The sequence below is a fragment of the Chenopodium album genome, chromosome 23 (assembly GCF_948465745.1).
Source record: "Chenopodium album chromosome 23, dcCheAlbu1.1, whole genome shotgun sequence".
Taxonomy (NCBI): domain Eukaryota; kingdom Viridiplantae; phylum Streptophyta; class Magnoliopsida; order Caryophyllales; family Amaranthaceae; genus Chenopodium; species Chenopodium album.
Window position 1 is genome coordinate 157,550 of NC_137856.1, and position 19,940 is coordinate 177,489.

The 19,940-nt window shown below is 35.3% G+C and overlaps 2 protein-coding genes and 1 long non-coding RNA gene across 11 annotated transcripts; 1 reads left to right on the forward strand and 2 right to left on the reverse strand.

The window, feature by feature from the left end:
* Window positions 1–1,059: 1,059 nt before the first annotated feature.
* On the forward strand, window positions 1,060–4,527 carry LOC145608482 (high mobility group B protein 15-like). Of its 2 annotated transcripts, none has more exons than XM_081664097.1 (7): window positions 1,060–1,266; window positions 1,661–1,815; window positions 1,903–1,981; window positions 2,087–2,240; window positions 2,320–2,445; window positions 3,215–3,615; window positions 3,728–4,527. In XM_081664097.1, the coding sequence occupies exons 2-7, from the start codon at window positions 1,691–1,693 to the stop codon at window positions 4,298–4,300; spliced, it is 1,458 nt and encodes a 485-aa protein (XP_081520223.1). In that variant the 5' UTR covers window positions 1,060–1,266; window positions 1,661–1,690; the 3' UTR covers window positions 4,301–4,527. The 2 variants fall into 2 exon arrangements, with proteins under 2 accessions (XP_081520223.1, XP_081520224.1); XM_081664098.1 differs by having other exon boundaries at window positions 3,218–3,615.
* A 3,568-nt stretch (window positions 4,528–8,095) lies between these two features.
* LOC145609488 (ethylene-responsive transcription factor ERF062-like) lies at window positions 8,096–9,461 on the reverse strand. Its single transcript, XM_081664961.1, has one exon. It carries the CDS (start codon window positions 9,459–9,461, stop codon window positions 8,148–8,150), a length of 1,314 nt encoding a protein of 437 aa, XP_081521087.1. The 3' UTR covers window positions 8,096–8,147.
* A 4,657-nt stretch (window positions 9,462–14,118) lies between these two features.
* LOC145608875 (uncharacterized) lies at window positions 14,119–19,704 on the reverse strand. 8 transcript variants are annotated; one of them, XR_014105931.1, is made up of 6 exons: window positions 19,592–19,702; window positions 19,465–19,515; window positions 19,271–19,376; window positions 19,098–19,165; window positions 17,095–17,227; window positions 14,119–14,477 (listed from the first exon to the last, which is right to left on the reverse strand). It is a non-coding gene; the product is annotated as an uncharacterized LOC145608875 (long non-coding RNA). The 8 variants fall into 8 exon arrangements; XR_014105933.1 differs by lacking the exon at window positions 14,119–14,477 and adding an exon at window positions 15,101–15,458 and having other exon boundaries at window positions 19,599–19,704; XR_014105934.1 differs by lacking the exon at window positions 14,119–14,477 and adding an exon at window positions 15,110–15,458 and having other exon boundaries at window positions 17,095–17,224.
* Window positions 19,705–19,940: the final 236 nt, after the last annotated feature.

Genomic DNA, 19,940 nt, shown 5'->3' on the forward strand with positions numbered 1-19,940 from the left:
TTCCTCAAAAATCCAACCTTTATACCCCCTCTTAATCTAAAGGTCATTACCCACTCCTTTAGCTGAACATTTTCACATGAAGAATTAAAACCACCCAAATTCAAATACCCACTCTTGTACTCTCACCCACCCAAATTCAAATCATACAATTGCACCCCCTCCTCCCCCCCACCCCCCCAGTCTTTTGCTTTGAGAAAGTACCCTACAAAGACTTCTTTTAGAAAGAAAAGGAGAGAGATTGAAAGATGAGTGTTGAATGTTAGGGTTTCACAATAAATTTGGGTGGGTGAGAGTACAGTAATGGGTATTGAAGAGGAGAGAGATGAGATAGAAAGAAAGGAGTAGCAAACGAGAGAAATCGAGGGAAGAGAGAGGGAAAGAGAAGGAAAACGCAAAAGTGGGACTCATATGACGTCATTTGTAAATGTGGAAGGAGTTTTAAAAGTTTTGGTATAAAAAAACTAGGTGGTAAGATTTATAAAAAAAAAAAAAAAAAAAAAAATCAGGTGATAATGTCAATTTTGACAACTATACATGTGGTAATTACCAAATTTTCCTTTTTTAAAACAAAAGAATAGGGGTTACTCGAATGAACAAATGAGGTTACTTATGTCTAAATTGTTTGATTTCACTCGTATAATGAATTTGGGTTATTTTTTATGGACAACATGGAGATACTCTTGCGAAAAAATGAGGTTACTCATACATATAAAATGAAAATGGAAGTATATTAAGAAGAAATATCTATAAATAATTCAATAAGTGAAAAATAAAATAAAACAAATTTAGAAATATCTCATGCATATAAATACAATATAGTATAGTAATAATAATATTTATTAAAATGAACGTGTGGTAATGGCCTAATGGGTACATGAATCTAGCATATTCTAATCTTAACAAACCAATCTAATAGTACGAGTATTTGGGTTATTATGAAGCGTTGATTAATTCAAACAGAATGTATAGCAAATTACAGGGGTGCCCTTGAGCAAACAGAGCCATTATAATTTCAGTGTATATATTTTTTTTTTTTCCTTTTCACGGAAAGTGTATATTTTAAATTTTTGATATTTACCAATTCATAAACATAGAAATGAAGATATACATAGATTAGATTCTATAAATTTAGGGTTCATGCTAATAGATACTAGTAAATATATACGTAGTATAAAAAATAAAAAAAATAATTGGGAATTGGGAAAATTGGGAATTGGTTTGTTTTATATATCTCCTCTTGTTCTACAGACGACTACAGTTGGTTGGGTAAGTAGCAAGTAGTCGTACTCATTATTTTATTATTTAAATGTGATTGCTATTTCTGGTTTTCTTTCATCTGGGCATGCTACTGTTGTGTTGGCATCATTCAATTCATTTGTTTAAAAGTAAATAACAAATAATGTTAGGGAGTAAAAATTATTATTATTCGTTTAAATCTATTGTCTTTTTGTTTATCTAGCTATACATTTGTACGTATTGACGGTTTGTATTAATTAATTTGAAGCTTTTATAAAAATGGGTTTGCTGTTATTTGAAACTGGAGTTATTGGAGAGCAAAGTGAATGCTATAAATGTGAATGCTATTATATATTATGAAAAATGGAGTATTATTATTATTAAAACCTGATAGAAATAGTAATAAATGGTAGATTGTGCGCAGTTTATAGATATATAGTTGATCTGAGGAAGAATGGTTGATCAAGGAGGAAACCAATATCCAGCCCCTCTTGCCAAGTATGAGGATGTTGTTTCCAATCGTCAACTTTTTATGACCACTCTCGAGAGCCTTCACGCAGCTATGGCCACTAAATTCATGTAATCCAATCATCATCGTCATCATCTACTGTACTACTCTTATTGCATTGCCTACACCCTTTTACCCATCAGCTTACCTTATTACAGGATTCCTGTCATTGGCGGCCGTGATCTTGATCTTCACAAGCTTTTTGTCGAGGTTACTTCTCGTGGTGGTATTGAAAAGGTTAACTCCCTTACATTCCCCTCTTATCTAACTTCCTGCTAGCTTCTTCCAATTCTTGTTCCATCAGTATGGTCAGTAGCTATATACATTTGTTGATGCCTGCAGATACTCTCAGAAAAAAGATGGAAAGATGTTACAGCCGCTTTCAATTTCCCTTCCACAGCCACAAATGCTTCTTTTGTGCTGCGAAAATACTACTATTCATTGCTTCAACACTATGAGCGAATCTACTACTTCAATGCACGCGATTATTCTCCTGGTACCGCCCTCATCACTCTATGGATGCCTGCTTTTGTATTTAGTCTGTAGCTTTTACTGTGCTGATTTTGTTTTTACAGGTATCTTGCAGAGTCTGAATCCTGCACCTTCTGCAGTCCATGGATTATCTGAAATGTCCACAGCAGCAGCTCAGCCTGCAAATGTACATCAGAACCAGATCAACACTACAGAGTCTGTGTCTCAAGGTATGCTTCAATTCTATGTAGAATGACCATTCTTTGACTTGTGCTTTTCATCACTCATATGGTTCACACAAACAAACGCATATTTAGTATCTCTGGCTGGGTCTTATCTTTGCCTTGCTAAGAGGAACAGGCTATGTGTCCTTCATCGGTTTTGTCTGTAGGAAAATGGTCTAGCAAACCATTTTTGTAGTATATGTTAGCAGAAACAAATACAAATGTGCTAGAGTGCTAACTAAATGTTTGATACTTGAATTTTGGAACATCACCAAAAGCAATTAGTTCAAAGGCAAATTATAACATAATCTGTACTAGATAATTGAAGATGACAGAAAAGAATATCTTTACAAATTAAGCTTTTTCAGGATATTAGTAAACCATCCATTAAATGTGTGTTTAAAATAACCACCTATATGATACAGTAGTAGTTATATATTTACATAAGCTAAGCATGCAAAGACCTAGTTGTTACAGAAAGAAACTAAATTGCTTTTACAAAGCTCACAACAGATGGGCTATTTTCACATATATGCAATTAACCTTGATGATGAGACCCACTGGAGATGTTTTGGCAACCGTCTGATATAATAGATATTCAAACCTCATTTACTAGTACAAATAGGTGTGTGCTTTGTAAAAGAAATACGAAGTATGAATTTCCTTTTTAACTAGCCAAGAATCCCGTCCTATTGTTAGCAAACTTTAAAGGTTTTCCAACTTTGTTCTGGTATGATTTATTGCAGAATTTTAACATTAATTTTCCTTTCACCAGCAGCGCCATCTGGGGGGTATCCTATCATTGGAGTGATAGATGGAAAGTTTGAAAGTGGGTATCTAGTTACTGTCACAATTGGGAAGGATAAACTAAAAGGGGTTCTCTACCAGACTCCACCAGCTAAAGTTAATCAAGCGCCACAAACATCTTGTATCCCAACTGGCAAAACTGACAACATTCCTGCAACATCAGGTGTTCCTCGTAGGAGGAGGAGGAGGAGGAAGAAGTCTGAGATAAGGAAGAGAGATCCTACTCACCCTAAGCCCAATAGAAGTGGTTACAACTTCTTCTTTGCTGAGCAACATGCCAGATTGAAGCCACTTCACCCAGGCAAGGACCGGGAGATTAGTAGGATGATTGGTGAACTCTGGAACAAATTAAAGGACAGTGAAAAGGCTGTAAGAATTGCAAATTTGAATGATTTTTTTTTTTTTTGGTTCATTAGAATCATGTGAAAGATTGTTTTTAAGTTTAAACCATAGTCTTACCAGGTGAATTATTGTGTCTCAGGTGTATCAAGAAAAGGCAATTAAGGACAAAGAGAGATACAGGACAGAAATGGAAGATTATAAAGAGAGACTAAGAACAAATCAGGTGATAAGTGGTGCAATACCAATACAGCAGCGGTTTCCTAATTTGGATTTGGAGATGGAAGAAGTGGATGTGAAAGATGGGACAGAAAGAGATACCCAAGGATCACCTGAAAAGGAAAGTGATTCTAGCAAGAGTGAGACTGATGAAGAAGAAGAAGAGGAGGAAGAATCAATAGAAGAAGAGGATGAAGATGAAAATGAAGGTGATGATGATGACAACGACAAGATCATGGAGAAGGAGGATGAGGATTATTCTGATGCAGAAACTTCTCCAGTAGTAGGTGGTACTACTGTTGAATCAGGCAATGCAGGTACTTCTGAAACAGCAACAGCAGGGGAGTTTCAAGTAGTAAAGGGAGAGGAGAGAGCAGGTTGTGAAGAAAGTGAAGGGACCTTAAGTGCTGGTAGTCAATTTCATGGGGAGACGAAGCAAGAATCATCACCTAATGCTGAACAAGAGAATTCCATTATTGCTCCTGCTGTGACATAGTTAAGGCCAACTTCCAGGTTCCCCCCTTTGTGCTGATATTTGTAAATTCTTCATGCTCAAATATTGGGATGCACATCTATGTGAGACTGATCTTGCTTATTTAGGCTATTAAGCATCTCAAGAAGGCAGTGAAAGGTTACACATAGGAACTGATTACAAGTCAGCCTGTAGTCCAGTTTAACATTTTTTCTTTGCTGCTTTATTTTATGCTTAGAAGATTTGGAGTACATGCTAATCAATCAAAAAATCACGAATTTTCCAAGTTCAGAGTTTTTTTTTCTTTTCACAAACCTCTTACAAGCCTATTGTCCTTTGGTTCTACATACAGGACAAAGATTGTATTAACTAATTAAAAACCAAAGTAAAGTTATTGTAAAGAATGATGAATGCTGACATTCATTGAGCTAATTATTCTCTAAAACTTAAAGTTTTACTTGAAGCGGAAAGGGTCGGTTGTGTGAAACAAGTAATATGGATTATGGACTATATAGAGTTTCAGGTAAACTACATAGCTTGTTTAGTAGGACAAGTGAAGATGACAAATTATATATACGAAGTATAAAAAATAAAATATAATAAATTCCCTCTTTGGGTATGGGCTTAACGAAGCAGATGGTTTCCTTAACTTTTACCCTACTCCTTTTGGTGGAAAATTTCATCATCAACGCCTAAGACTGATTGTAAAACATTACACCCAAAATTTAAGAATTATCTGCAATTTGATTTGAGTGGCCAACCGTTTGTTGTTCTAAGGATGAATCTCTGTTTTCCTGGGAAAAAATAGCTTACTAACATAAGTAAAACCGATAAGGAGCTTTAAACAGAAGCTAGGGAATGAAGGTAAGTTTAGGTGGCAAGAGAGTTGCGTTCCCACTTTAAATTAAAAGTTGCGTCCAAAGAAGTGCAAAGCTGTTTTGAAATTAGTGCGGTCCTCCCTGACTCCACAACTTTGTTTGCTGTAATTAACCTGAAAGCAATCTAACATTATAAACTCACTCACCTTCACATATATTTGATTGACATTATTATTATCGTCATTTTGCATTGCATGCATGACATCAAATCAATATCAATTGGTGGGATGGCATTTCTAACTCAACTTCTCTCATCTTCCAAGTCATTGGTGTCAAGGACAAAGTACAGTAAGGTATCCATGGCTAAGCAACGGATGCTTAATGAGTTATGCAAATCATCGACAGATGAGAATGTGAGTCATTGCTGCTATGGTCCAGTTGATATTCACGATCCTTTCCACCTCCAAGCTATCATCATTGGCCCTTCTGATACTCCATTTGATGGCGGCATCTTCTTCCTCACTATCCGTATTCCACATGATTATCCCTTCAAACCTCCCAAAATTAAGTTCCGAACTAAGGTAATAATGTAGTCTTTATTTTTGTCACTCTTTTTAGGATAGGTTGCTTTAAACTTTAGCAGTTTAGCTTCATCATTCATCATCTGTAGATATTTAGTTCATGTACGTACTCCTAGCTTGGCTTGTTATGTATACCTGAGCTTAGTATGTAGCTAGAAGAATCATCAAGAATGAAGTGGGGTTAATATAAATTGTGTAGGTATTCCACCCGAATGTAGGAAAAGATGGAACAATCCATGTAGACATACTGAGTAATAGATGGACGCCAGCTCTGACAATCGAGAAATTGTTGCTGTCAATATGCTCTTTTCTTCAAGACCCAAATCATGAAAAAGACTCTTGCAGTTCAGTCTGTGATCTCTACTGGAATCACAGGAAGCGTTATAACAAGATTGCCAGGGAATGGACCCACAAATATGCGATGATCTGACTAACGTACGAGCCTTCAATCAATTGATTCTGGTATGGTACTACTTAAGTTATACTGGTTTCATGCTCAGGATGTCGTATGAATTACTAATTGTATTAATTAGAATGCTCAGGACTTCCTATGTATGACAGGTAATACCGGAATATAACTATCTATATGCAACTAGTAGCTGCTCTATACTAGTTGAGCTTATTGTTAGCACTTAGCAGTTGGGTGCTATACAGTACATATTGTCTAATTTGTTGGTCGAATACATAAGATATATACTTCCTTGTTCTGTCGTAATTATAAGGAACCAATTAGTATTAAGTGATTGAAGTAATTTAAGCTGTATGTAGTTATGCAATTTTTCATACATACGGTATGAGGTTTTCTTTTTTTTATTTGGTTGACATCCAATTAAATAAATAAAAAAAAAATCAGAACATTAGGTTGACATCCAAATTAAATACTACTATAAAAAAAAAAAACAAGAACATTAGGCAGCTTTCATTCATGAGTTGGCATGAAACATACAAGAATTTTAACCAACAGGTATCCATCAGTTGATTGTCAGCTTTTTACAAGTGTGAAGTGATCATGATCTTCTAATCTCATTCACTCCATTGACATTTATAAGAGGGAGAGTCATATTTGCTAAATGATAGGTCTGAATCTAGAGCGAATGTTATACATCATCAGATAGATGGAGATTGTTGAAAATTTCAGAATAAGACTACATACTCCCTTGCTTAAGAGTTAAGATCTATATTTAAAAAATTGTCTCTTGGATTGTTATCTAAATAGCTTGTATAATACTCCGTATAATGGACTATTGATGTTAGTCAACGATGAGATAGGTGAACAAAGTTCTGAAATAGGACTTGGTACATACTCCATATCAACATAGAGTAGTTATCAGAGTATTAAGTCATATTAACAATTAATTCATATAGCATCAGGAAAAGGTGGAGAGTCAACATCATAATTTTAATTTTAATTTTAATTTTATGGCTCGAGATTGCTTTTGCTTAGGTTTTCTTAGGCTACAACGTTTACTAATATACCTTATAATAGTAGCTACAGGCCGAAGATGCTTCATGCTAAATAAGTTAATACGCACGGTATTATATATGCTGTCTTTCTCACGTCTTCATCAAAGTACTATGTATGTATTCTATAGTTTAAAAGAGGCACCTAATAAATGCAACAGATTAGATCAGATGGTTTCAATGCTTGGAATTGGTTTTCCAATTGCATGCATCTCTACAACTGTGTAGCATTATATCCTTGGTAGGTAATGTATTGTATATTGTATAAAGCCTTCATATAGTAACTATAATACTGCTTGATTGATCTGATAGTCAGTATAATCTGATAAGTTATTAATCAAGAGGAGCTAAGATACATATATAATTATACAATATATAGCTATCCTTGATCAGAGTTATTCTTGAATCTTCATTTAAATATTTTTATGGAAGATATGATCAAAGAAGGGAGATTAGCAGCGCAAGCATGTTTCATTTTCCACAATGTGTCAAAAACGGTTAGGCTTTTGACTTGATCGGGGCATGGGCCATGCTATTGAAAGTCCCAACACCTCACCAATACTTGAAATAAGCTTTATCATATCATATCATATCATATGTCTCAACATTCCCCTCTATCTTTAACTCTAGTAACAAACAAACAAACTGTATTAACAGAATACCCCCTCATTATTTCCATACCTTCCAATCTCCGCACAAATTACTCTTCCTTATATCTCACCTCAGTTCTACCTTCCTCCTCCTACATTTGTCTCACAACCGCAACTCGCCTTTTACATAACAGCGCAACCCATCCAGCTAATTGTTAGTTACAAGCAATTATATATATATTATATAAATATATTGTATCATCAAACATATTAAAATAGGAACTGATTGAGTTTTAGAATATTAATCGTATTATGCTACAAATCGAATGAGTTTATGTCATATGTGGAAACAACAACCACCTGGCCTGCCTGACTATCAAAGATGAGCTGAAACAGAAAAATCTGTAACAAAATTAAGAGTTTATGTAGTATCAGAAATCAAAAGAGCATCCCAGATGGAATCCATATCCAAGGACGGCATTTTACTTAACTGGACACCGTGTGAATCAACGCTATGGTCACATGAAGCTTCACTGCTTCTCATCAATTTGTTACTATCAATCATCTCAGATGTTCCTACTACTCTACCATCCAACTCAAATTGCCACTCTTTCCTCACTGAAACTTGTCCAGCTGATCTGCTGCTACTTATTGAATTTGGATCAGCCAAGTTATTCATTAGCAAGGATGACGCTGGAACAGATTTCTTTAGTCCACCTTGCTGGGATATTGCTTGTATCTTTGCTTCAAGAAGTGCAGCTGTTGCTCCATTTAAGGAGTTCACTTTAAGCAGATGCTTCTGATCCGGAAAATTCAGATGCGCATATTCTCCCCTCAGCATATAAGCTGCAGTATCATAAGCAAAAGCAGCCTCCTCGGCTGTGTCAAAAGTCCCCAGCCACACCCTTGTCCTGTTTCTAGGTAATCTGATCTCTGCCACCCACTTTCCCCAGTGCCTTTGCCTTACTCCCCTATACAACTTCGCCGATGTTGTTGTTGATGATGATGAGCTCTTGTGAGGGTGGAGCAAGGCCTGCAGCCTTCTACCGCTAGACTTCTTCATTGCCTGTGTCTTGGTAGGACTGAGCCTAAACTCAGTACTGACTACTTTTGATGAGAATTCCTCGCTCATTCTCAGCCATCGATTATGTCCAGCAGGTAGGTATTGACTTTGGCCACACTGTAGCAAGGGATCAGACAATACAGCATCTTGGGAGCTACTTCCCACTGTTTGCACCCTGCTGAGTGAGGGGTCCATAATCTTCGCTTCCTTTGAAAACAAGGTTAAATCAGAAAGGTTAATATGGGCTGCAGAAACAGAATGAGATGGTTCAGTTGATGTTTGAGGAAGTCTGGACTGAGTCAGCTTATCTGCAGGTGCAGAAGACTTGAAGAAATTGACAAAAGTAGAGGCTCTCGGAAATGTAAAATCAAGGGCAGAACCTTGTTGTTGGGTGACAGTAGTAGTAGTAGTAGTTTTATTGTTATGTTCAGGGATCATATAACCAGAAGTTGAAGAAGAAGGCTCAAGAAGGCGGGTAGAAGTTAGTCTATCGAAAAAGGGTAATGATCTGAATTCAATTCTACCATCATCGGATCCATTATTATGATCATGAAAACTAGCATCCCACAGATGAGTATTATTAAAAGACTTAGATACATCTTCAACAGGAAAGTGAGGTGGCATCTTTCGCTGCTGCATGAAGGTTTCCAACTCGGAACAATGATCCTCCATACAGCAAGAAGTATTTGTTGTTGAAGGAGGAGAAGAGGAGGAGTGGGATTGTTCTCTAAGAAAAAATTGAAAGACAGACAAAGAATAAAGAGAGAATAAAGGGAAGGGAGGCAAGTATGCTATATATTACTAAAAAAGAAATGCAGTCAGCCTAAAAAGTACTTCTCATAAGACAAGAATCAGTTGAGAATAGTTATAAAAATTCAGAGAACCTACTTTTTTGTATACACATAGAAAAGAGCCGGGTTTATATATGAGCCAGATCTATGAATTGTAAAAGCTCTTTCATCATCATCATCAACCTTGGAAATGTAGTGTTGGACGAAGTCGTACGTGCCAGCCATATTCAATGTCCCTATCTACAACCAATAGGGAGATGACAACTCATTTCTTAATAGCTTACTTGTCCTAGCATGTTAAGCTGATGGCTGCATATTCTTTCTTGAAAGCAACTAAAACAACCTCAAACCCATTTACATTATACATATATTATAAATTACAATATCAATTCCATGGCTAATATACAAGTATATTAATTTCCCTTTTTGCTCCAAAGTTTATACTCCATTCATCAAGCATTAGCTACCATGTGAGTTATTCCAAACATCCACATGTGATCTCACTACATACACTTTTTTTAGTTTTTGCTTTCATCAATTATGTTGCTGTTTTGCTCTTTTATTATCAATAAGTGAAAGAGCTTTTTTACATCTTAATCAATAATAATTATAGTACAACATTAAGCATCCAAAAAGTTCATTAATTTACTTGTCCAAAGTTTCAAGGGCACTTTTTAGTTAGCTGATTAGTTTTTTAATTTCTTCCCCCACCAAATTCGCGGGTCTTAAAAATGACACCCTGCCAATAATAGCTCGCTCCTGCAGAACAGCTAAAAGTATCATATAAATATAGCAAGTCATACAATTGTAAAGAGCAGACATAATTTTATAAGTAATCAGTTATCAAAAATAAAAAAATAAAAAAAGAATTAGACCTTATGAGGATGCAAAACAAAGAGGATTTGTTAATATTATCACTGAAAACCATCATTAGCTTTGGACTCATTATATAATATATAGGAAACTAAGGAATTTTGCTCTACAAGCATGACCAAATCATTGCAGATGCCAATACTTAATTATTTGGTTACCCTTAATAGCCTCAATTAAGACATTATGTTATTCCTTAATTAGCCTGTCCTTCTGGCACTCTGCCTCTTGAGATGGGTGGTGAGACAATCTGGACCTCTCTAAGTAAGATAATTTAGAATAACAAAGGTGGAAAGTTAGGTTAAAAACCCACAGCACGACGTTTCCTAATTTGGTCCCAATCCCATAATCATCCTAATAATCATTGGAATTTGCATACACGACGACACATCCATGTCGAGTTTGCAGTAAATAGTAAGCCACCTCTTTCCTTCCGCCAAAAAATTATTTCTTAAGTCTAATTCCCTGATCTGCCTTGGTGCTTATACGGGTAGTCAGGTTGATATAATAGTACGTGTTATATTTGACAGATAAGTGATTCATCAACCAACAACAGTATGATATAATTAATCTGCTCTATTTCACATGCATCAAAGCAAGCTATAATGCTCATGACTGTCTAGATCGGCATCAAATGAACTAGATTACAGGGGCAAAACACTAAATTAATAACTCCAACTCTAACCTCCACACATCTAGAAGAGTGAAGCATATAGTGGTCAAGAGAATCTGGTTAAAACAAGAAAGTTTAAGTCTGATATTGGTTACGTGAATATGCAATGCATGCATTATATAACAGTCTTGTAAATGAGGACAGTACATAGTACAATAATCGTATATAACAATACAAGCTGATGCTACATTAAATTAAGATCAGAGTTTGGTTTAGGAAGGAATACTAAGTTATGTTTTGAGGTGACAAATTTAACCATTTTTTTTTTTCAATACTGTAGTTGGTTGCTGACTTGCCGTGTTATTATTATATTACGCTGCACATGGACATGATTAGTTAATAATAAGCCGGGGATTTAATTTGTATTATGTAAATTTCCCCTTAATTACTTTATTTTGCATTTTTCTTGAATCTTGATTATGACTTCAGAAAAGTATGGACAAATTAATTATTCCTCTGTATTTTTTGGGTGATGACTTAACTGCTAAGTGCTAACATTAAAATGCATGGTTCTTCACTAATCAATGTATTGTGTTTGATTATGTATGCATACTCCTTTGTTTTCCCACATCTTTATAGCCTGTTTGTGTGATGCTATAATACTTGTGGACAATAATTTTATACTTGTGTGTAGCTTTGTTAAGGTTATGTTAATGTCTAAGTATGTTTTGAATATTATACTTTCTTCCTATTTTCAATTAATACAAGTATAATACTAACATTACGCTTTTTACAGGTAAGTAATTTATTATTGCTCCCTCCATTGGATAAATTTCTTTAATAAGGATGACATTTCTCCATCTAAACAATACTAATTAGCAGATAAAGGAGCATTAATATAATGTTTGATCGTGTTATATAGTGGAGATGAAGGCTTTTTTTTGTGTTTGTGTGTGTGTGTTTTGTGGGGGGGGGGGGGGGGGGGGGGTGCTAGGTTGGCTACCACACGCGTCAAGTCATATTTTAAGTTGTGCAGGAGTTTGCTGGGGGGGGTGCTAGGTTGGCTACCACACGCGTCAAGTCATATTTTAAGTTGTGCAGGAGTTTGCTGGAAAAGCTGGCTTATTATAACGGCCATCTTGGAATATTATGCCAAATTACCACACTTTAAGCGTAACTGTTATTTTCAATTCAAATTTTCCCATCTATCGAGTGTTCACTTAGTATTAGCTCACCTGATGTAGTATAGCTTAATACACCTCTCAATGTAAGGGTGCAATTCGAGTATTGGATCATACGGAGTAGTGCATACTATTAGACAAGAAAATTGAAAGTTTTAGACTTCAATACAAATCTTGTAAAACTCAAATCAGAACACCCTACCTTTTTTTTTTTTTTTTCCATTTTTTTGAGAGAAATCAGAACAACTTATTATAAGTACAGAAAACATCATCTTGCCGATGTTGTCACTTATATACAGTGTAAGGAAACAATTTTTAACTTTGCCCAAAATAAAATAACATAAACCAACTAATAGTCCTTTGGCAAGTTCATACTTAATGCACCTAATTACGAGGATTGTATCAATCTTTCCTAATGCACAAAATGTCTACAAACCAAATGGAGCACCGCGACAGTCTATCTAATAATAAGCCTGTTATTATACCTAAACCTCAAAGAATAATGCTAGCTAGAGGCTATGATTCATTCCCTCTACAGTACACTCATACAAGCAAAGTATAGAGTTGCAAGTTAGAGATTATTTCCAACACACGCCTCCAGCAACTAACATGTGCTCATATAAATAAGGAATGGCATGACATTATATTGCTCCAGCACCATAACTGAATAACAGCCACACAAATGTATCGCATCAAAAAGCACACAGGGCCGTATCTGGGCCAGGGCAGCTGGGGCAGCTGCCCAGGGCCCCAAAATGGGAAGCCCAAAGTTTATTGTACAACTGTACAACTTGAATGCATAATTAAAGTTAAAAATCCTCTTCTAATGTTTGGAAAGTTAAAAATTAACTCCTTCAATCAATCTTGGGAATGTGAATTAATAAACTCAATCAATTACTCCCCTAAAAATCTTCACCTTCCTTAATTAATGTTATTTTTACGGAGTAATTTTTCAACATCTTTTCCAATTTATTCTCTAAATAAAGTCCAAACTAATTTACTCCGTGCTAACCTTAAGAATTTCACATAAACGTTTTTGTTCACATCCCTTTTGTAATTTCACTGTTCTTCACATTAATCTTTCTCATCAATTTTGATTTTTGCGTTTTTTACTCCTTATTATCTACTTTGTTCCTAATCTTTGCTCATCAATTTTGTGGTATTACTTTAGGTTTTGAGAGCCTATAGTACACCGGGTAATTTATTTTTGTGTTCATTTATTAAATGAGCAAAAAATAATGAGTAAATTATCCGGGTATATGGTACACCCGGGTATATATAACAAATTCTATTAGGTTTTAGATTTTAATTATTGTTTTTTCAAAACTTGAAGATAATTGAAGTATACAATTGTCAAATGTATTCAATTATTTATCATATTTTGTATTAGGAATAAAGAGTGTTGCCTAAAAGTATATTTTTGCATACCCAAATTAGTTATCTACTCCCTCCGTCCCCTTTTGATAGTCTCTTATGGACAAATTTTAGTCCCACAATGTTCCCCTATTTGCTTTTTCCAACAACCATTAATATTAATTTTTTACCAAAACTCACTCCAATTTGCAACAATACTTGTACAAATTTAAATTTATCATGTAAATTTTGTTTCCCAATGTACTTTTATTACTTTCTCTACCCAATGTCAATTTACTTTTTCAATGTAGTTTTACTATTCTTATTTGTGTTTATTAAGGGATTATCAAATAGGGACGGAGGTAGTAATAAATATTGTATAAGTGTTAGGGCCCCAAATTTTAGGTTCGCCCTTAGGCCACAAAATTCTCAGAAACGGGCCTGAAAGCACATCAAAACAATTCATCACCCTTCATCATGCCATACCAATTGTGTATTGCCTATATCCTCTAGTCCTCTAATATGAAACTCAGTTTTAACTGACATCACCATATATCGGTAAATTCTGCATAATGTCCACCAAATCTAAGCAACTTGCAGTTACTAGGACCTAGTATTTACTGCAATTATTGATCCAATTTTGTTCTCTCCGAACTCCAAAAGACAAGAATTACAAGATACTGACCATCGTCACAAATCTTACCCTCACATTGATGTATTTAATATTTATGCCTTACCAATCTGACTATATCATGCTAATAACTAAGATTTAATAACAATTCTGCACCCAGGGTAAAAACTCACACACACCTACTACTTGTATATATGTTTGACTTCAACTTGCCAAAAAGGCCCACAAAAGTCCTTACAGATAACTCTCCTGAAATTCACAGAAAAAAGAAATACTGAAATATTCGCTAGAATGGAAATAAAGGTTAGCAGAGATAATTCAGGAACTTGAAACTCAAAATTAGATGTTATGAAAAAGAACAGTCCAAGCAGCTCCAGACATAGCAAAGTTCCTTATGTCAAACAGATCATAACTAGCACTTAATGACGTGTACAGTGGACATGAACAAGGACATATATGCAGCAACCTTAAAGCATAGGCACAAGTATTGGTATAAAATATAAATTCCTTTCCCTTTCATCTAGCTGCTCCTGAACTTTACAACAACAGCTAACTAAGTAGTATATGTTTAGTGGCCATATTTATTTTCCCAACCCATGTGCTTTAACAGGATAACATTGTTTACATACATCACGCCTCCAAAGTGACAAACAAGTTCTTCCTACCAACAATATATTAAGCAGCAAAAACACCAAACTCCACTAGTCGTGACTCGTGACCACTTATTAGACAGTTGCTTAATTAATTTCATTGACTTACTGCAGATAAACTGAATTAACAACCAATAAAGTCGAGTGGAACTAACAGTATAAGCTAAATCCATTCGCCTATGAAGTTTTCAAGGCTACAGTTTGCGGAGAAATATGAGATCCAAAGAGGTGCTTCTTTCAAAAATACTTGCACAGATGATGAATATAAGCTAATGTCAGGGATAAATGATAGACAATACATACGAACTTAAAAGTGAGGAAAACTTATAATACTTGCCTCCCCATAAAAAAGAATGACCTAATTCTTAAATATTTCATCTCCTCACCTCACATTGAACTCCACAACTAAACACAACAGAGCATTCAGTTATTCATAATTTAGGAAAACCGTTACAATCAAGTCACTGCATCATATTTCCACTTTCCACCAGCTGCATTCTCAATAGATTTGGAAAATTCAGTTGTTGTAGCTTATCACCTTCGGATTATTATCTACCTCTTGGAAGTGAATGTCATCAACCTTGTCATAAGAGTGATAAAAGAATTCTTTTAACTCATAAGGGTAAAGTAAGAAAGTCTTAACATCTACTCTCATGGTTTTACCAATTTTTACTTACACTTTGTTTAGATTGAAGGAAACAGAAGGAAATGAAGAGGAGGGAAACAAAGGGATGGTTTAACTTTCATTGGATAACAAATGAGGAAGAAAAAAAATTGGAGGGGAGAGAAATATAGGGATTAAATTGTAAGAAATTGATCTCTCCAACAATGGAGAGAATTGAAAATTAAATAAAAATTATCATTCTTCCCTTCCCTCCCCTTCTTTTCCTTTCCTTCTCTCTACCCAAACACACAGTTATGAAAGTCTATACAGTTTCCGATGCTCAGCTTTCACCTTTTAATGTATTGCCATGTGATAGAAAATGTAATGAAAAGTTGATATAGGTACACACTACTACGTATAAAAAAAACTCACAAGATTTCACATGACTTCTTTCATATTATTATCTAAATTTGGTTAAAGTTTTCTAAATTAAGTGCGTAGAACTAAAATATTGAGGTAGTAATTGGTTCTATGCATTCCACACATTATATGATGATTCAAGTTATATTTCTTTATATATAATGTCATTATGCAAATCAATTAATTATTTAGTAGATTACATTTCTCCCTTTGGATCCTCAGTTGACTTCAATCATAACATAAGACAAAAACAAAATAGTGGCATGATTGCTAAATACAAACAGAGTGTGAGGTGAAGAAGAGGGGGAACAAACATAGTGTGAGGTGAAGAAGAGGGGGACAAGTATCCAAAAAGGTTTTTATTATAGACTAACTAGTATTGGTACCAAATGAAAATAAGCAACTTTGTCAAGAATTCTTCACAATTCTCTAAATTCTTCTCAAAGCTCAGAATAGTAAGTGGTTTATCCTTGAACTTGGCTACCTCATAGATGAAGCACCGGGCTAAGGCATTAAAAATTTCAAAAGAAAATCTCTACAGAATTTTCTATCTTATCTCAAGCTTCTGCTCCTTGATGCTATAATTCCTTGCAAAATAAGCATACCTAGACTTTTCAGGCAGAGTGACTGAGTGAGAGAAACATTCTTCCCTAGAGTTTCACATCATTACATGCCTATGATTTCTCATGAACAACATCTTTAATACAACACCAAATCTGACAATCTCTAACCATCCACCTTTACTAACTACACGATCAAACCCCAAATCTGACAACTTGTGCAGTACTATACATATTGTAAGGGCAAGGGTATGAAATAAAGTTTCAATTTTGCTATTGATTTACACCCTATCAGCACTCCTTTGTACTTGAAGAAATATATGACCAACTCCACAGGACTCATGACATCCCACTAACCTGTGTCACCTACTCCTTACTTCATTTTTGTTTCTTCCGCATATCCAGATTCTATCACTGGCCCCTTCAAAGGCTTCAACTGATACTGATGACCCAGAATTAAGGACTCACTGAATTTTAGGGCATAAAATTTCACTCAACCAAAAATAGCATCCATTGGAACTGTAAGGCAACACACCCTCAGACTTAGGTTCAATTTTCAGAATCACAAGAGCCAGCAGCTTTTTTTGTCCATATAAAGGTTTACACCCCATTTACATACCCAGCAGTATTACCTGGTTGCTTGGCTACAGTTGCTCAGCTTTTGCAGAGCACGATATTAAGTGATCATGGCCCTTTGCTCCTTCTCTTGGGTATGCATCAATTGATAGCTAAATTGAGTCTGCTTATGTGGGTCTCCCAATCCTTCTGTACCACAATTTTACTATTAGTAAGCATCCAATAGCTCCATCACAAGTGGTAAAATATTTAAAAACACTTGACTCCCCGTTCTCCGCCAAGGAAAGGCAGCAAGAGTAAGTGCAAGGAGCTAAGACTATATGGCTCTGCATTACAACCTACTTTTGCACTTTTGCAATTCCCTAGCAAAGTTCATTAGCAAAATGCAACTATTTGGTTCATCAATAGGGATTTTTACAAGAGAAACTATATGCTAACTAATAATGCTATTGAAATATATTTTAAAAAGTTGGATATTACTAAGTGATACTGACCAATAGTCAAACTTGGCAAAAAGCTAGAACTCCAAATACACTAAATGCTACCCAAAATAAAAACATACAGAATAATTCCAAGGGCTGTTTGGTTTACTATATCTGGAATCTGAGATTGGGTTTGGAATAATAAAAACTAGATTGATGTGGAAGATGGAGCCAAACCTATCCCAACAAGCCACTACTCATCTTCCCATGCAATAGTTACTCTCAGTTTCTCAAATGGTTTCAAATTGAAATATCAAATTCAAAGAAAAGGGATACATACATTCCCCTTATCTACTACAGAATTGGAACTTTGTGAGAAGAAATCAAAGCAACGAAAACAATTTTGCACCATTCCTCCAAACCTTATAACCAAGTCCCATAGTTTCTATGGCCGGCCTCCACCTAAAATAATAGTAGTCAACAAAAAAGAGAATACCTAACAACTTCATGCAACAGCACTATCACACAAATCAGCAGCCAAATGCCCCACTGTACATTGAAAGCACTTTTAAACTCAGCAGTAGCTAGCCACAATAGAGGCTGCATGCTAAAGAGAAAGCACAACAGTCACAGATATAAAGTAGTCTTACTTTGAATGACTTTGAAATGAAATACATGAGTATTGAGTAATGAAAACAATAATAATCTGACGGGAAAACTTGTGGAAAAAGAATTACAATGGGGGTTGAGGTTACATCAGCAATAGAAGGTGGATGGGACAAAAGGAGGGGAGAGAAGAAAGTAAGGAAATGAAGAAAAGAAACAAGGAATACTTAAACTCACATAACTAAACAGGTGTTTTTCAGAATTTCAGGTAAAGACTCCTCACCTCCATACCTTTGATAATTCAATTAGGGGGCGTTTGGTTCAAATAGCTAGAGTGGAATGGTATAAAAATGAAAATTCCAAGGGTATAGCTTGGTGTGAAATGTATACCACACCTCTAATTTCTTATCATGAGATGACTATGAGCTCTCATCCTAGTCTACAGCATCAGATTAGACAAGCTAGAAAGTCGGCGTCTTTATGGACAAACATCACCTCTATAAGGACGGAGAGGAATTATAAAGCCAAGCTCAAACATATAAATTTCACCTCCAGCTTTCCTATAAAACAAATACACAAGATAATCTCTTTTATATCAGCGCCACTGATGTACCTATCTACTTGAATAAACATGGCCTTAAATTTTGAAATGCACCAAGAAATCTATCATGAACATAACAAATTGGAGGTGAAACGTTCAATTGTCACAAAGAAACAGATTGGCAGACATAGAATCGTTCAGAGCCTCAGACATAAAAGCTATTCCCTTTCCTTTAAAATTCTAAAAGAGCCCAAATATTATCTGTAATATGATTCATAATTCATCTGCTTCAGTCAAGAATTCCCACTCTATAATAGTGTGAATACAGTAGAAGTAGCAATTAAAAGACAAAGAGTATGAATTTAACTGAGAGAACAAAGTTAACAGAGAATCCTTGATTGATTCAAAAACAGACATGACATATAGAGTATGAATTTATTATTGTTATAATAAGGGATTATAATAGGGTGTTATTTGTTGGTGGTGGTACCTCCACCACTAGTTTGGCCGCCACCGGAGGCCTTCTTGGCCGTCTTCTCTTGTAGTGCCTTTGCATCCCTACATCAGACATCACCACCCCAAATTAGTAATGAAATCACAAATTGGAATTATTTCAAAAAAAAAAAAAAAAAAAAAAAAAAAAAAAAAAAAAGAAGAAGAAACCTTTCGCGGCGTTGCTCGGGAGTGAGGCCATCATTCTTGCCACCCTTTTTACCGGCGCCGCCGCGTGACTGAGCTCTTTCACGATCTTTTTCTCTCTGGTTACCGCGTTCAAACCATTTTATTAAGGAAACACAGAAATACAAATCCCATTCCTTCATACAATTACTAGTAAAACAGAATAAAATCAAGGATATGAGTCATTGTATCAGCAGCAAAGAAGGCGATTTGGAGGAAAGTCAGAGAACCTGCAACAATTTAACCCAATTACAAATCTAATAGAGACACAAACAAATGGAGGAGAGACAAATTCAGGAATTTTACCCCTTACAATTTACAATTCAGGAGATCCAATCCAATCCTCCTCCTCCTCTGCTTTTTAGACTTGATGCTGCTAATTTATTCCCAGCCGTCTTTGCTTTTCATGTCCTCCTTTATTCTTCCTCCTTTGAGTTGTTTCCATTGAGTCCCTCAACTTTTTTAAGTGTTGCATTTTAGTCCCTCTACCACTAATGAGTCAATGACTAAACGATTCAGGTAGCAATTACGACTACTTTTTATCAAGAGTGAGTCATAAAGGTGCCCGGTAACAAATTTCGTATCTCAAATGGCAATGTTATAATTTTGAGCAACTTTTTTTTATTGTTTTAATGCTTTTACAAAAACTAAGGGT

What these genes read in the sequence shown, in the direction of transcription:
- LOC145608482 (XM_081664097.1), top strand. Translation starts at nt 1,691, where the DNA reads ATGGTTGATCAAGGAGGAAACCAATATCCAGCCCCTCTTGCCAAGTAT. An exon ending in TGCACGCGATTATTCTCCTG is followed by an intron (nt 2,241 to 2,319) that starts GTACCGCCCTCA and finishes TTGTTTTTACAG; the next exon opens with GTATCTTGCAGAGTCTGAAT. An exon ending in TAAAGGACAGTGAAAAGGCT is followed by an intron (nt 3,616 to 3,727) that starts GTAAGAATTGCA and finishes ATTGTGTCTCAG; the next exon opens with GTGTATCAAGAAAAGGCAAT.
- LOC145609488 (XM_081664961.1), bottom strand. Translation starts at nt 9,461, where the DNA reads ATGGAGGATCATTGTTCCGAGTTGGAAACCTTCATGCAGCAGCGAAAG.